The 15,652-nt window shown below is 44.9% G+C and overlaps 1 protein-coding gene and 1 long non-coding RNA gene across 3 annotated transcripts in view; one reads left to right on the top strand and one right to left on the bottom strand.

Annotated features, from left to right (window-relative positions):
- Positions 1 to 1,408: 1,408 nt before the first annotated feature.
- On the bottom strand, positions 1,409 to 13,872 carry LOC140429200 (uncharacterized). Its single transcript, XR_011949013.1, has 2 exons — positions 13,196 to 13,872; positions 1,409 to 1,744 (listed from the first exon to the last, which is right to left on the bottom strand). It is a non-coding gene; the product is annotated as an uncharacterized lncRNA (long non-coding RNA).
- A 54-nt stretch (positions 13,873 to 13,926) lies between these two features.
- The window catches only part of cfap97 (cilia and flagella associated protein 97), a 67,999-nt gene continuing 66,273 nt past the window's right edge, over positions 13,927 to 15,652 (top strand). Inside the window, exon 1 of one of the 2 annotated variants that reach the window (XM_072515883.1) lies at positions 13,927 to 14,879. In XM_072515883.1, coding sequence (XP_072371984.1) covers positions 14,093 to 14,879 — 787 coding nt within the window. In that variant the 5' untranslated portion in view covers positions 13,927 to 14,092. Of the gene's footprint in view, positions 15,144 to 15,652 lie in introns of both variants that reach the window. The other variant, XM_072515882.1, reaches the window with a different exon arrangement.

Below are 15,652 nucleotides of genomic sequence, written 5' to 3'. Positions count from 1 at the left end.
TTCATATAATCTTATCACATCAACTGAACATCAAAACGTTTATACGGTGACACGTTACTCCATTGATGGAGTCATCGAGGGTCTACTTATTTTGTGGTCAGGAATCATTATGCTTGATTTAAACAGCTTTCTCTATATAAGATTTTATAATTTTGTAACATCTTTTAAAATACTCTAAAATTCAAACGTCAGTTTGAACATGTAATATTCATCACATGGATACCAAAACTTGTAAATAAGTGCAATTCTATGAAAAACTACACAGCAAGTACAAACATTTGTTAACTCATATATGTGAAATAAAACCCTCTGATTTCAAGATACCTCAAGTTGTAACATAAAATTTACATTCAGCATAAATGTGCCATGCATCGTGTGTAATGAATTTAAAGAAAAAAATCCAAAGTAACTACAGTACAAGGACTGCTCCATTAGTGAAGGCCAGCTGGTCCCAGGCCCAGACAAAAAGGGAGGAAATACAAGAATAAATGTTCAATAAGGCAAATGGTATACTGGCCTTCATAGTGAGATGATTTGAATAGAAATGTTTTACTGCAATTGTATAGGGCATTGGTGAGGCCACGCCTGGAGTATTGTGTAGTTTTGGTGTCCTCAGCTGAGAAAGGATGTTCTTGCTATGGAGTGCAGCAAAGGTTTACCAGGCTGATTCCTGGGATAACGGGACTGTCATACGAGGAGAGACTAAGTTGGTTTGGGTTATATTCGTTGGGTTTTCGAAGAACGAGAGGGGATCTCATAGAAACTTATAAAATTCCAATTGGATTAGACAGGTTAGATTCAGAAAGAATGTTCCCGATGGTGGAGGAGTCCAGAACCAGGCCAGGGGTCATAGTTTGAGGATAAGGGGTAAACCTTTTAGGACTGAGGTGAGGAGAAATGTCTTCACCCAGATGGTGACTATGAATTCACTACCACTAAAAGTAGTTGAGACCAAAACGTTGTGTAATTTCAAGAAATTAGATATTGCTCTTGGGAGTAAAAGTATCAAGGGTGGGGGGGGGGGGGGGGGGGACTGGGTCAGGGCATTGAACTTGATAGCCATCCATGAGCATAATGAATGGGGGAGCCTGCTTCTATTTTCTATGTACCCGGCTATGAAAGTGCTATCCTAGCGTTAGAAAAAACAGAAAGATCGAGAGTCTGGAAGGCACTTCTTGCCATTTTGCATGTTCATTGCAGAAAAGTTAAATTGTTATTTTTTTTGAGCACTCTGGGTTGTTCACTGTGTACACAATACTACTCATGGCTTCCCATGACGAACCTTCCAAAGATTATCAGGTCGTATAATTCATCGCCAAATTTCTTTCTGTACTTCAAATGTATGTCCTGTCACAAGACTTCAAGGAACGGCAATTGGAGAAGGAAAAATTGAACAGCAGTATAAGCCTTATTGACAAGGTTTTTTTTGCTTTTATTAACTGCACAGCATTCATTACATCACTAGTAACACAGATAATTTGATGAATTCAGTTAATTCACAAAAGAATAAAAAGATATGCAGCAATTAACAGTCAAGCATATTTTGGTTCAGGCTAAGAATACTTGTTTTGCTGCTTCAGTCTTGGTATTTGGGCCAAAAGTGCTTCATTAGCTTCCTTCAGTCTTTACAAATGAATTTATAGTTATACTGCAGAAACTATTGCACGCCTCTGCCATGAAGATGTTGTACGATTGCTTGCTTTATGCTTCACTGCAACAAACTATCCTTCCTGGATGTCATGTCCTGAAAGTAAAAAAGGAGAAACCTAAAGATACAATGATGGGGGAAAACATTATCTTCAGGGCATTTGTGCACTCCATGAAATATTATCAGTTACTCCGCTTCACTATGCAAACATCAATTGAGGAAGAAAACATACATGGTTCCTTTTCAAATCTTCAAATAGTGTTTTAAAATTGCAGCTAATTGTAATACTTCTTAGTGTTCTATTTCATTTTAACTTAAATTAATTATTGCATTTTTAAAATAAATATAAATAAAAATTATGAGGGAAAAATACCTCACGAGATCTTCTCTTACATGGTGCAGCAATTCTTCTGGTTGCAACTTCAGTGTAAGAGACTTTCTTGTTATTTCCTTTGTTCCCATTTCTTATGTTTTATTATTTTTGGTCCATGGACCCATAATCAGAATGTGCCGTTAAGCAGAGGACTCAAGCTGAAGCACCCTGCTAATTAGGACAGTGTTTTGCAGGTTTTGTATTTTGGCAAGGAGACTCATTGGCACTGAGTAGAGCTTAAGAACCAGCTTTGGAAGAAATTGGTTTGATTGGCTGGCTGGCAACCTGTAGGTTGGCCAGGGACAATGTTCTGTTGACAACAGTAAGTGATTGGTTCCTATGCAATGCGTCTGAGAGAGCTGCGTAAAGTGATAACACCTTTAAAGGAGAAGGAACAGTCTCTCTCTCTCTGTTATTGCTGAAGTAAAGAACTGCTTTATTGTACTATAACCAGTGAGTGCATGGCACATATTTACTATGAAATACTATGAAATTTACATATTTATTTGAAATGATATTGAATTTACAGAGAAAGTAGACAACCTTTCCAGAGAAAATCATGTCAAGCTATGAAAGCTTGAACTCCAGAAGGACATTAACTGGAAGCCATCCTAGTGCAAAGATCCTTTATCCTTTTATTTTTATTAATATGTTCTTGACCTTTCAGCCACCCTTTCCCTCTGTGTGGTTTGTCTGTGTAGAGAATGTGTTTTCTTCAAGAAGAACAGGAAGGCTTCTCTTCAAATGCATTAACAAAAATGAAATCAGCATTGCCATATTATTTGATATTATGAAGTACTCATTGCGACTTCCAAAAGTATTATTATGGCTGCGTGGAGCATACACAATAAGGCTGTTGAATTAACGGCGCAAATTGGTAAATGGATAAGATATGATTGCGATGACAGAGACATGGCTGCTGGGTGACCAAGGTTGGGAATTGAATATCCAAGGGTATTCAATATTTAGGAAGGACAGGCAAAAAACGGAAAGGATTTTGGGTGGTGTTGTAAGTTAAGGATGAAATCAGTGCAATAGTAGGAGAAATATTGTTCAGAAAATCTAGATGTAGAATCAGATTGGATGTGAGTTGGCGAAGATTGGTTGGGGACTTCATTAAAAGACATGATGGTGGCTAGGCAATAGCTGACACTTAAGGAGAGTAGGCACTGCAACAGTTACACATTACTTTCTGGAGCAAAAACACAACACGAAAAGCAGCCCAATCATGGCTTACAAAATAAATTATTAATAATAATAATAATACTCGCTTCTTGTCACAAGTAGGCTTCAATTAAGTTACTGTGAAAAGCCCCTAGTCGCCACACTCCGGCGCCTGTTCGGGGAGGCCGGGAATTGAACCCATGCTGCTCGCCTTCTTCTGCATTACAAGCCAGCTGTTTAGCCTACTGTGCTAAACCAGCCCCTCAGACAGCATTAGACCCAAAGAGGAGTCATATAAAGTTTCTAGGAAAAGTAGTAAGCCTGAGAATTGGGAGCGGTTCAGAATTCAGCAAAGGAGGACAAAGAAATTAATCAAGGGTAGAAAATAAGTATGAAAGTAAACTGGCAAGCAGCATAAAAGTGGACTGGAAAAGTTTCGATAAACATAGAATTTACAGTGCAGAAGGAGGCCATTCGGCCCATCGAGTCTGCACCGGCTCTTGGAAAGAGCACCCTACCCAAGTTCAGCACCTCCACCCTATCCCCATAACCCAACACGAAGGGCAATTTTGGACACGAAGGGCAATTTATCATGACCAATCCACCTAACCCGCACATCTTTGCACTGTGGGAGGAAACCGGAGCACCCGGAGGAAACCCACGCACACACGGGGAGGATGCGCAGACTCCGCACAGACAGTGACCCAAGCCGGAATCGAACCTGGGACCCTGGAGCTGTGAAGCAATTGTGCTATCCACAATGCTACCGTGCTGCCCTAAAACTGGTACCCGTAAAAGTGGCCATGAAGCTATCACATTGTTGTGAAAAAGCCACCAGTTCAACAATATTCTTTCGGGAAGGAAACCTGCCATTCTTACCCAGCATGGCCGCCACGTAATAATATAATTATATAATAATCACTTATTGTCACAAGTAGGCTTCAATGAAGTTACTGTGAAAAGCCCCTAGTCGCCACATTCCAGCGCCTGTTCGGGGAGGCCGGTACGGGAATTGAACCCGTATTTATAAGTATATAAATAGGAAAAGACAAATGTCCTTATAGTCTGAAACAGGTGAATTTGTAATAGAGAACTAGGAAATGGCACAGCAATTAAACAACTGCTTCAGCGGGCAAGGCCCCGGGACCGGACGGTTACCCTGGGGAATTTTACAAGAAGTTCTCTGAGGTACTGGGCCCGCTGCTGGTGAGGGCATTTAATGAGGCTAGGGAGCGAGGTGTCCTTCCCCCAACAATGTCGCAGGCTTCGATATCACTGATCCTGAAGCGGGAGAAGGACCTAGAGCAATGTGGGTCATGCAGACCAATCTCCCTACTGAATGTCAATGCCAAATTGCTGGCCAAGGTTTTGGCCTCAAGGATAGAGGACTCTGTTCCGGAGGTGATAGGGGAAGACCTAATGGGGTTTGTTAAAGGCAGGCAGCTAACGGCCAATGTTAGAAGGCTTCTGAAGTGATCATGATGCCCTCCGAGGGGAGGGAGGCGGAGGTAGTGGTCACTATGGATGCGGAAAAGGCTTTTGACCGGGTGGAATGGAATTATTTGTGGGAGGTGCTGGTACGGTTTGGGTTTGGGCTGGGCTTTATTGGCTGGGTTTGGTTGCTATACCAGGCACCGGTGGCGAGTGTGCGGATGAGTGGGCTGAGTTTGCACTACTTTAAATTCCACCGAGGGTCAAGCAAGGGTGTCCTCTCTCCCCACTGTTGTTTGCCTTGGCCATAGGCGATGGCGCTGAGAGCATCAAAGGACTGGAAGGGGCTAGTCCGGGGGGATGAAACTCAAGGTCTCGTTATATGCAGACGACCTACTCCTATATATTTTCGACACGGTAGGGGGTTGGGGGAGATTATGCGGATCTTAGGGAATTTGGCAGTTCTCGGGGTACAAATTGAATGTGGGTAAAAGTGAGGTTTTTGTGATCCAGGCGAGGTGGCAGGAGAGGAGACTGGGGCAGCTGCCATTTGAAGTGGTGGGAGGGAGCTTCCGTTATTTGGGAATTCAGGTGGCACAGGGATGGGAGAAGTTACATTAATTGAATTTGACCCGGCTAGTTGAGCAAATGAGGGAGGACCTTTGGAGGTGGGACATGCTCCCGCTGTCACTGGAGGGTACAAACCGTACAATTGATGGTCCTCCCGAGATTTCTGTTTGTTTTTCAGTGCCTCCCTATTTTTATACCAAAGGCCTTTTTTAAGCGGGTGAATAGGGTGATCCCTGGTTTTGTGGGGGAGGGTAAAACCCCGCGAGTAACGAAAGTGTTGCTGGAGCGAAGCCGTGGGGTGGGGGTGGGTTGGCGCTGCCGAACTACTGGGCGGCAAATATAGCCATGATCAGGAAGTGGATAGTGGGGGGGGGGGGGGGGGGGGGGGGGGGGGGGGTGGGGGGGGTAGCGGCCCTGAGAGTCTGGGGGCAATGGTGGAAGCACATGGGAGTGGAGGGAATGTCGGTGTGGCCGCCAATTTGTGGTAATCACCTCTTTGTCCCGGGGAGGCTGGATGGGGGGTTTCAGAGGTAGCAGGGATTGAGAGGCTGGGGGATCTATTTATTGATGGGAGATTTCCATGTTCAGAGGATTTGAAGGAGGAGTTTGAATTGCTAGGAGGGAATGGGTTTCGATATCTACAGCTGAGGGATTTTGTGCAAAGGCAGGTTGCGACCTTTCCGCTTCTACCGCCACAGGAGATACAGGACAAGGTAGTTTCTAAAATGGGGGTGTGGGAGAGGAAGGTTTCAGATAGCTATAAAGAACTCATGGAACGGGAGGAAACACAGATAGGTGAGCTAAAGCGTAAATGGGAAGATGAGCTGGGAGGGGAGGTAGAGGCAGGTCTGTGGGAGGATGCTCTGAGACCATAAGACCATAAGACATAGGAGCGGAAGTAAGGCCATTCGGCCCATCGAGTCCACTCCACCATTCAATCATGGCTGATTTCAACTCCATTTACCCGCTCTCTCTCCATAGCCCTTAATTCCTCGAGAAATCAAGAATTTATCAATTTCTGTCTTAAAGGCACTCAACGTCCCGGCCTCCACCGCCCTCTGTGGCAATGAATTCCACAGACCCACCACTCTCTGGCTGAAGAAATTTCTCCTCATCTCTGTTCTAAAGTGACTCCCTTTTATTCTAAGGCTGTGCCCCGGGTCCTAGTCTCCCCTGCTAATGGAAACAACTTCCCTACATCCACCCTATCTAAGCCATTCATTATCTTGTAAGTTTCTATTTGATCTCCCCTCAATCTCCTAAACTCCAATGAATATAATCCCAGGATCCTCAGACGTTCATCCTATGTTAGGCCTACCATTCCTGGGATCATCCGTGTGAATCTCCGCTGGACCCGCTCCAGTGCCAGTATGTCCTTCCGGAGGTGTGGGGCCCAAAATTGCTCACAGTATTCTAAATGGGGGCTAACTAATGCTTTATAAAGCTTCAGAAGTACATCCCTGCTTTTATATTCCAAGCCTCTTGAGATGAATGACAACATTGCATTTGCTTTCTTAATTACGGACTCAACCTGCAAGTTTACCTTTAGAGAATCCTGGACTAGGACTCCCAAGTCCCTTTGCACTTCAGCATTATGAATTTTGTCACCGTTTACAAAATAGTCCATGCCTCTATTCTTTTTTCCAAAGTGCAAGACATCGCACTTGCCCACGTTGAATTTCATCAGCCATTTCTTGGACCACTCTCCTAAACTGTCTAATTCTTTCTGCAGCCCCCCACCTCCTCCATACTACCTGCCCCTCCACCTATCTTTGTATCATCGGCAAACTTAGCCAGAATGCCCCCAGTCCCGTCATCTAGATCGTTAATATATAAAGAGAACAGCTGTGGCCCCAACACTGAACCCTGCGGGACACCACTCGTCACCGGTTGCCATTCCGAAAAAGAACCTTTTATCCCAACTCTCTGCCTTCTGCCTGACAGCCAAACGTCAATCCATGTTAGTACCTTGCTTCGAATACCATGGGCCCTTATTTTACTCAGCAGTCTCCCGTGAGGCACCTTATCAAAGGCCTTTTGGAAGTCAAAATAGATAACATCCATTGGCTCTCCGTGGTCTAACCTATTTGTTTTCTCTTCAAAGAACTCTAACAGGTTTGTCAGGCACGACCTCCCCTTACTAAATCCATGTTGACTTGTCCTAATCCGACCCTGCACTTCCAAGAATTTAGAAATCTCATCCTTAACAATGGATTCTAGAATCTTGCCAACAACCGAGGTTAGGCTAATTGGCCTATATTTTTCCTTGTTCCCTTCTTGAACAGGGGGGTTACAACAGCGATTTTCCAATCCTCTGGGACTTTCATTGACTCCAGTGACTTTTGAAAGATCATAACTAATGCCTCCACTATTTCTTCAGCTATCTCCTTTAGAACTCTAGGATGTAGCCCATCTGGGCCCGGAGATTTATCAATTTTTAGACCTCTTAGTTTCTCTAGCACTTTCTCCTTTGTGATGGCTACCATATTCAACTCTGCCCCCTGACTCTCCGGAATTGTTGGGATATTACTCATGTCTTCTACTGTGAAGACTGACATAAAGTACTTATTTAGTTCCTCGGCTATTTCCTTGTCTCCCATCACTAAATTACCAGCGTCATTTTGGAGCGGCCCAATGTCAACTTTTGCCTCCCGTTTGTTTTTAATGTATTTAAAGAAACTTTTACTATCATTCCTAATGTTACTGGCTAGCCTACCTTCATATTTGATCCTCTCTTTCCTTATTTCTCTCTTTGTTATCCTCTGTTTGTTTTTGTAGCCTTCCCAATCTTCTGACTTCCCACTACTCTTTGCCACATTATAGGCTTTCTCTTTTGCTTTGATGCATTCCCTAACTTCCTTTGTCAGCCATGGCTGCCTAATCCCCCCTCTGATAACCTTTCTTTTCTTTGGGATGAACCTCTGCACTGTGTCCTCAATTACTCCCAGAAACTCCTGCCATTGCTGTTCTACTGTCTTTCCCACTAGGCTCTGCTCACAGTCTATTTTCGTCAGTTCCTCCCTCATGCCCCTGTAGTTACCTTTATTTAACTGTAACACCTTTACATCTGATTCTACCTTCTTTCTTTCAAATTGGAGATTGAATTCTACCATATTATGATCACTGCCTCCTAAGTGCTCCCTTACTTTCAGATCTTTAATCAAGTCTGGCTCATTACATAACACTAAGTCCAGAATGGCCTGTCCCCTCGTGGGCTCCATCACAAGGCTGTTCCAAAAAGCCCTCCTGTAAACATTCAATTAATTCCCTTTCCTTGGGTCCACTGGCAGCATTATTTACCCAGTCCACCTGCATATTGAAGTCCCCCATGATCACTGTGACCTTCCCTTTATGACATGCACTTTCTATTTCGTGGTGCATTTTGTGCCCCCGGTCCTGACCACTGTTAGGAGGCCTGTACATAACTCCCATTATGTTTTTTTTGCCTTTGTGGTTCCTCAACTCAACCCACACAGACTCCACATCATCTGACCCTATGTCGTTTAGTGCTATTGATTTAATTTAATTCCTAATTAACAAGGCAACCCCGCCCCCTCTGCCCTCCTCTCTGTCTTTTCGATAGGTTGTGAATCCCTGGATGTTTAAATGCCAGTCCTGAACCCCCTGCAACCACGTCTCTGTGATGCCTACCACATCATACCTGCCAGTCACAATCTGGCCATAAGCTCATCTACCTTGTTCCGTACACTGCACGCATTTAAATATAGCACCTTTAATTCTCTATTGACCATCCCTTTTTGTTTTCTTAGTGTGGTGGACCTTGGTTTACTGAGCCTTTCCATACACTGTGTCATATTTTGTGGGATGGGGACTATCGTAACCTCTCCTGAGTTTTGTCTTTTCGTGCTTTTTTGTATTCCTAAGCAGCTACGCTTCCCACTGATTACTTCACCTCTTGGTTCCCTGACTTTCCCTCCCCCCCCCCCCAATTTGAGCAGAGTCAACACGTCCTCATCATGTGCCAGGCTCAGCCTGATACAATTCAAGATGGTTCACCAGGCACACATGACGGTGGCCCGGATGAGCAAGTTTTGGGGGATTGAGGACAAGTGTGTGAGGCGTACAGGAGGGCCAGCAAACCATGTCCATATGTTTTGGCCATGCCCAAAACTTAGGGGGACACTGGCAGGAATTTGGGAATGTCATGTCCATGGTACTAAAAACAAGGGTAGCGCCGAGTCCAGAGATAGTGATTTTCGGAGTGTCGGAAGATCCGTGAGTCCAGGGGGCGAGAGAGGCTGACGTTTTGGCCATTGCCTCCTTGGTAGCGTGGAGGGACTCGAAATCCCCAAAAATCAGGGGTTTGGGTTAGTGACATGGCTGGGTTTCTCAGACTTGAGAAAATTAAGTTCGCCCTGAGAGGATCAACGTTAGGGTTCGTCCGGAGGTAGCAGCCGTTTATCGACTTCCTCGGAGAAAACTAAACTGTCAGCAGATTCAATAAGGCGGGGGGGGGGGGGTTATGGGGGAGTTAGGTTATTTTGTGTTTAGTGTAGGCGGGAACAATGGGAAATGGAGGGATGTTACGCACTGAACTATGTGTACATTTGTATTTGTATTGTTTATTGCTATAAAATCATAAATGCCTTAATAAAATGTTTTTACATTTTTTTTTTAAACTGCTTCAGTTCTACCTTCACAAAGGAAGACACAATAAATTCCCAGAAATGCTAAGGACTCAATGGTCTTGTGGGAAGGTGGAATTGAAGGAAACTAGTATTACCAGAAAAATTGTGCTAGAGAAATTAACAGACTGAAAGCTGATAAATCCCAACGGTCTGATAATCTACATCCCAGGGTACGAAAGGATGTGGTTATAGAAATGGTGGATGTGTTGATTGTCATCTTCCAAAGTTCTGTAAATTCTGGAACATCCATGGCAGATTGGAGGGTGGCAAATGTAACCCCACTATTTAACAAAGGAGGGAGAGAGAAAACGGAATTACAAGTAGGGAAAATGCTAGCGTCTATTATAAAAGGACACTTAGAAGACATCATGGTATTGGACAAAGTCAGCTTGGATTCATGAAAGAGAAATCATGTTTAACAAACCAACTGGAGTTTTTTGAGGACGTAATTAGATAGATAAGGGTGTATTTGGATTATCAGAAAGTTTATGATAAAGCCCCACTAAAGAGGTTAGTATGTAAAAGTAAAGCGGATGGGATTGGGGGTAATTCTCATGTATTGAGAATTGGTTAGTAGACAGGAAACAGAGAGTAGGAATAAATGGGTCTTTTTGAAGTGGCAGAAAGTGACATGTGGAGTCCCGCAAGGATCAGTGGTTGTAGTCCCAGCTATTCACAATATACATCAATGGTTTGGATTGGATAACCAAAGTAATATTTCCAAGTTTGCTGATAACGTAAACTTGGTGGGAATGCGAGTGGTGAGGAGGATGTTAAGAAGCTTCAAGATGATTTAGACAAGTTGAGTGAGTGGACAAATACATACCAGATGTAGAACGTGGATAAATGTGAGGTCATCCACATCAAAAAGAGAACTGAATGTCAGAGTATTATTTAAATAGTGGTAGATTGGGAATGTTGACCTACTAAGGAACTTGGGTGTCCTAGTACACCAGTCACTGAAAGCAAGTGTGCAAGTATAACAAGCAGTTAGAAGAAAAATTGTATGCCGGCCTTCATTGTAAGAAACCTTATTGCAACTGTTCAGGGCTTTGGTGAAACCACACCTGGGTACTATGTACAGTTTTGGTCTCCTTATAGAAGAAAAGATATACTTACCATAAAGGGAGTTCAATGAATGTTCACCATACTGATCCCTGGGATGATAAGATTGTCGTTTGAGGGGAGAATAGGTCGATTAGGCCTAGATTCACGAACGTTTAGAAGAATGAGAGGGGATCTCACTGAAATGTATAAAATTCTGGTAGGGTTGGACATTGTTTCCTATTGGCTGGGGGATCTAGAACTGGGGGTCAGTCTCAGGATATGGGTTAGGCCATTTAGGATTGAGACTAAGAGAAAGTTCTCAATCAGAGTGGTGAACTTGTGGAATTCTCTACCACAGAAGGCTGTGAAATCCAAGTCAGTGAATATATTTAAGAAGAAAATATATGGGATTTGCGGAGAGTGTGGGGGTATGGTGTTGAGATAGAGGATCAGCCATGACCATATTCAATCGCGGAGCAAGTTCAAAGAGCTGAATGGCCTACTCCTGCTCCTATGTTCAGTGTTGTCTAATTTTTTTGCCAATTTAAGCATCAAATAGATTGCAGTGCAATATTTGTCATGATGGGTAAAATAATGGACACCAAACTTTATAGTACACACAAAGTGCATGTGCTAACTTTCCAGAAAAATATGCATTGCCAGTTTAATGATTAATTCCTTAAACTAAGCTCAAAATTTGGGATGAAAATGTTAAATTATGCAACAGGAATATTTGTGACCTTCAGGACACCATGCAAAGAATATGAAATAAGCTGAACTTTAATTATAATTCCCATTATAATCATCTGAATAGAAATGCCAACAAAAGGATCATCAGACACGGTATATCAAAAGGGAAATAAATAGGAACAGCTGGAATTCACTTTCATTTTAGCCGATCCTGATAACGGTCATAACGGACACCAGCCCCAAGAATTGTTACCATGGTTTTACTCGTCTTGTATCTTGCCAGCCCTTTGTGACAAATTCATATCTTTTTTCAGGGCTGTTGACTGACTTACAGGCTGATCACATTGTTTTCTTATCAGATTGCTTGTTGCAATGCCTTCTAATATCTTAATGGCACTGAAGTTCTTTATTAAATGTCACACATTGGTGTCCATCTTTGATGAAAACTAGAGTGTAATTGAAACATCATGAAGAAAATAGTGTTTCAATATGCACAATATTCTCTCCATTGTACCTTTCATATATATTGTATCAATTGGTAAAACAATCATAATGTCTTATACTTTAACTTTTATATCAGGTCAGTTTTAAATGTAACCACTGGATTCTGTATTGAAAAATACAGTACTCATAGACTTGTCTGGAGGCAGCACAGCAAAGGCACACTAGAATTTGATTTGTGGTACAAGAGGGTTGTCCTATAACGAGAGGCTGAGTAAATTGGGTCTATATTATCTGGATGGGCAGCACAGTGGTTAGCATTGCTGCCTCACAGCGCCAGAGACCTGGGGTTCAATTCCGGCCTGGGGTGACTGTCTGTGTGGAGTTTGTATGTTCTCCCCATGTTTGCGTGAGTTTCCTCTGGGTGCTCCGGTTTCCTCCCACTGTCCAAATATGTTAAGGTTAGGTGGAATGGCCATGCTAAATTGTCCCTCAAGTATCCAAAAAGATGTGTAGGTTAGATTAAGGGGTTTATGGGATAAGGCGGGGGAAGTGAGCTTGGGTGAAGTCCTCTTTCAGAAATTTGGTGCAGATTTGATGACCTAATGGCCTCCCTTCAGAACTGTAGGGATTCTGAGAGTTTAGAAAAATGAGAGGTCATCTCATTGAAAGATACAAGATTCTGAAAGGGCTCGACAAGGTGGACTCTAAGAGGTTGCTTCCCCTGGCTGGGAATCTAGAACAAGGGGGGGTAAAACCTTAGGATAAGGGGTCAATTATATGGGATTCAGGTGAGGAGAAATTTCTTCACTCAAAGGTTTGTGAATCTTTGAAATTCTCTACCTCAGAGTGTTGTGGAATAGATTCAAGGCAAGGATAGATATATTTTTGATCTCTCAGGCAATCATGGAAAAGGAGGAGCGGGCTGGAAGGATGGAGTTCAGGCAGCTCAGCCATGACCATACTGAAATTGGAGCAGGTTCAAAGGGTCATATGGTGTACTCCTTGCAGCTGCAAGTAGGCACTATCTGTCCTCACATTGAGTGATTCACCACTGGGCTTACCTTCGTGGTTGGCTCAGCCTAGGGCCCATAAAGTTGCAATGTGGCTTAGGTACGTACATTTTCTGTGAAGTGATGGCAGCAAAGCGAGTCACAAGAAGCCTGCGACAACTTAACTTACCTGTTGCCATGAACCAGGAGGAACAGGACGGCCACCTCCTGATCGAGGAGCCAAGTGGCAGGGAGGAAAATGGTCATCAGCTCTGAAGAGGAGTCCAGCAGTGATTAATCTCCGAGGGAAACGTCTGGGGTCGCCAATACAACATTGCCACCCTTGAGATTCCCGATTTCAGTGCAATCATATTAAAATATAGGGGTTGGTTTAGCACAGTGGGCTAAACTGCTGGCTCGTAATGCAGAACAAGGCAGCAGCACGGTTCAATTCCTGTACCGGCCTCCCCGAACAGGCGCCGGAATGTGGCGACTAGGGGCTTTTCACAGTAACTTCATGGAAGCCTACTTGTGACAATAAGCGATTATTATTAAACACAACGACGAAACTCAGTGGCATCGGCCATTCGCACCCTCAGAAAAATACAGACACCAATAATCAGGCCATTAAACAAATCCACCAAACCGAGTGAAGCGAATTTCATAGAAGCGAGCTTCCGGGAATTGGCCGCGTTATATACTCTACTTCATGAGTCCAGGTGCGGAAAGTGGCTGCTGGAAATGGTCTCAGGGCGGACTGTTTCTTTCCACTCTCCGCCTCCTCTTATCGCCATTGAGGCGCCGCAGAGCCGAAGCGGAACGGTCGGCCTCCGCTCCCCCACTCGGGGGCAGACTGGGCGCGACGCACGGCGGAAAGGGAAGTGACGTCGCTAGCAGCGTTCCTAAGGAACCGAAGCGAAGCCGAAAACCATTAAAATAGAGAGAAGAGAGTGAAAGCCCAGCCCGGCCAGGCCCAGTGAGGCAGTGACGGGGTCAGAGAGGGAGTGACGGCGGGGTCAGATTGTGAGGCCTACGGACGGCGGTTGCCACAGAGAAGTCGGAGCGGCGGCACTGAGCGGCCGCCCCCATGGATAGCGACACGAACCTGGACGAGGAGGTGGATCACTCCTTCTTCGACAGCGACTGCGAGGGGCAGCCGGCCGGGGGCGTGAAGCGCAGCAGCCCCGGGCCCGCCGGCTCCGGGAAGCCGGGCAGCGCGCCTGGCGAGGGCCGTGTCGGTCGGAGCCGGCGGGGAAGCGGAGCGGCGGGCACCGACCCCGAAGACGCGGCCGGGGAGCCGGCTGGGCCGAGGAGCTCCGCCTCGTCAGCCCCGGCCTCCACGTCCCCCTCGCCCCTGGCCTCCCCGTCCCCCTCGTCGCCAGCTTCCCACTCGCCCTCGCCCCCCGTTTCCGTCTCTCCCTCGCCGCCGGCCTCCCCGTCCACCTCGTCCTCATCCAGTGGAAAAGGCGCCAACTTCCCAGAGGAGCCCCTGCTGAAAACCACGGGCTCCGCCAACAGTTCAGCAGATGAAGCGGGGAATGATGAAGAGAGGAAAGGGGATATTGGAGTTAGACCCAGTTCCCAGAGGACTGTTCCCGGGAGCCACCTCAGTTCTAATGAAGCTGCTGATTCCGATCCAGATTTGGACGTTGACGGGTCCAAGTTGGATTGTTTCTCCTCGTCTTCGTCGGAAAAACAGTCTTTATGTGTTCCCACATCCCATCGCAAACCCAAATCTTCCTCAAAGTCAAGAAAAGGGCAATTCAATGACTCCCGCCAGACCAAGAACCAGGGGGAAGACGCCGAGGGTACAGTAACTGACGTGATCGCTCTCTCGAGTCCAGATAGCAGCCCTATTTCTACTGTTCGCCGATGTAAGCAGTCAAAGGCAAAATGCCGTAGAAAGAAGTGCCACAATAAACAGGAAAATATTAGTCAGGAAATCTACAGCAGCCTGGACACGTTAAGCTTTGATAGGGAAAGGGGTCAAGGGAGGGAAAAGTCACGAAGGCAGAGGGAAGCCAAGTCTAGCAATCTGTCTTCAAAGTCAGATTCATTGGAGCCCAAGAGGTTTTGGAGCCCAAGACATAGCCAGAAGATCCTCAATGATGCTACTGACCTAAACCAGCTTCTGAAAGGTGAAACTTAAATGTTCCCTTTTGTAAAATGAAGGGTAGCTCTTTGCTATTAATAGTCTTTATTTCAGTTGTGGCATAGATTTGATGGGCCGAATGGCTGCCTCCTGTATCATAATGAGTTTTGAGAAATAGGAGCAGAAATAAGCTGTAATACCATGGCTGATCTTTGACCTCAAATCCACTTTATTGCCTGATCCCCATATCCCTTGATTCCCTTAAGTCTGAAATCTACCTCACTTTTAAATATACTCAACAATGGAGCATCATGTGGCACAGTGGTTAGCACTGGGATTGCGGTGCAGAGGACCCCGGCCCTGATTCACAGTCCATGTGGAGTTTGCACATTCTCCCCATGTCTATGCGAGCTTCAACCCCACAACCTAAAGATGTGCAGGTTAGGTGGATTGGCCATGCTAAATTGCCCCTTAATTGGAAAAAAAATAATAATTGGGTACTCTAAATTTATATTTAAAAAACAGTGGAGCATCCACAGCCCTCTGGAGTAGGGA

Source organism: Scyliorhinus torazame, chromosome 9, assembly GCF_047496885.1.
Source record: "Scyliorhinus torazame isolate Kashiwa2021f chromosome 9, sScyTor2.1, whole genome shotgun sequence".
Taxonomy (NCBI): Eukaryota; Metazoa; Chordata; class Chondrichthyes; order Carcharhiniformes; family Scyliorhinidae; genus Scyliorhinus; species Scyliorhinus torazame.
The sequence above is the reverse complement of the archived record's forward strand: the minus strand, read 5'-3'. Positions and strand labels throughout refer to the sequence as shown.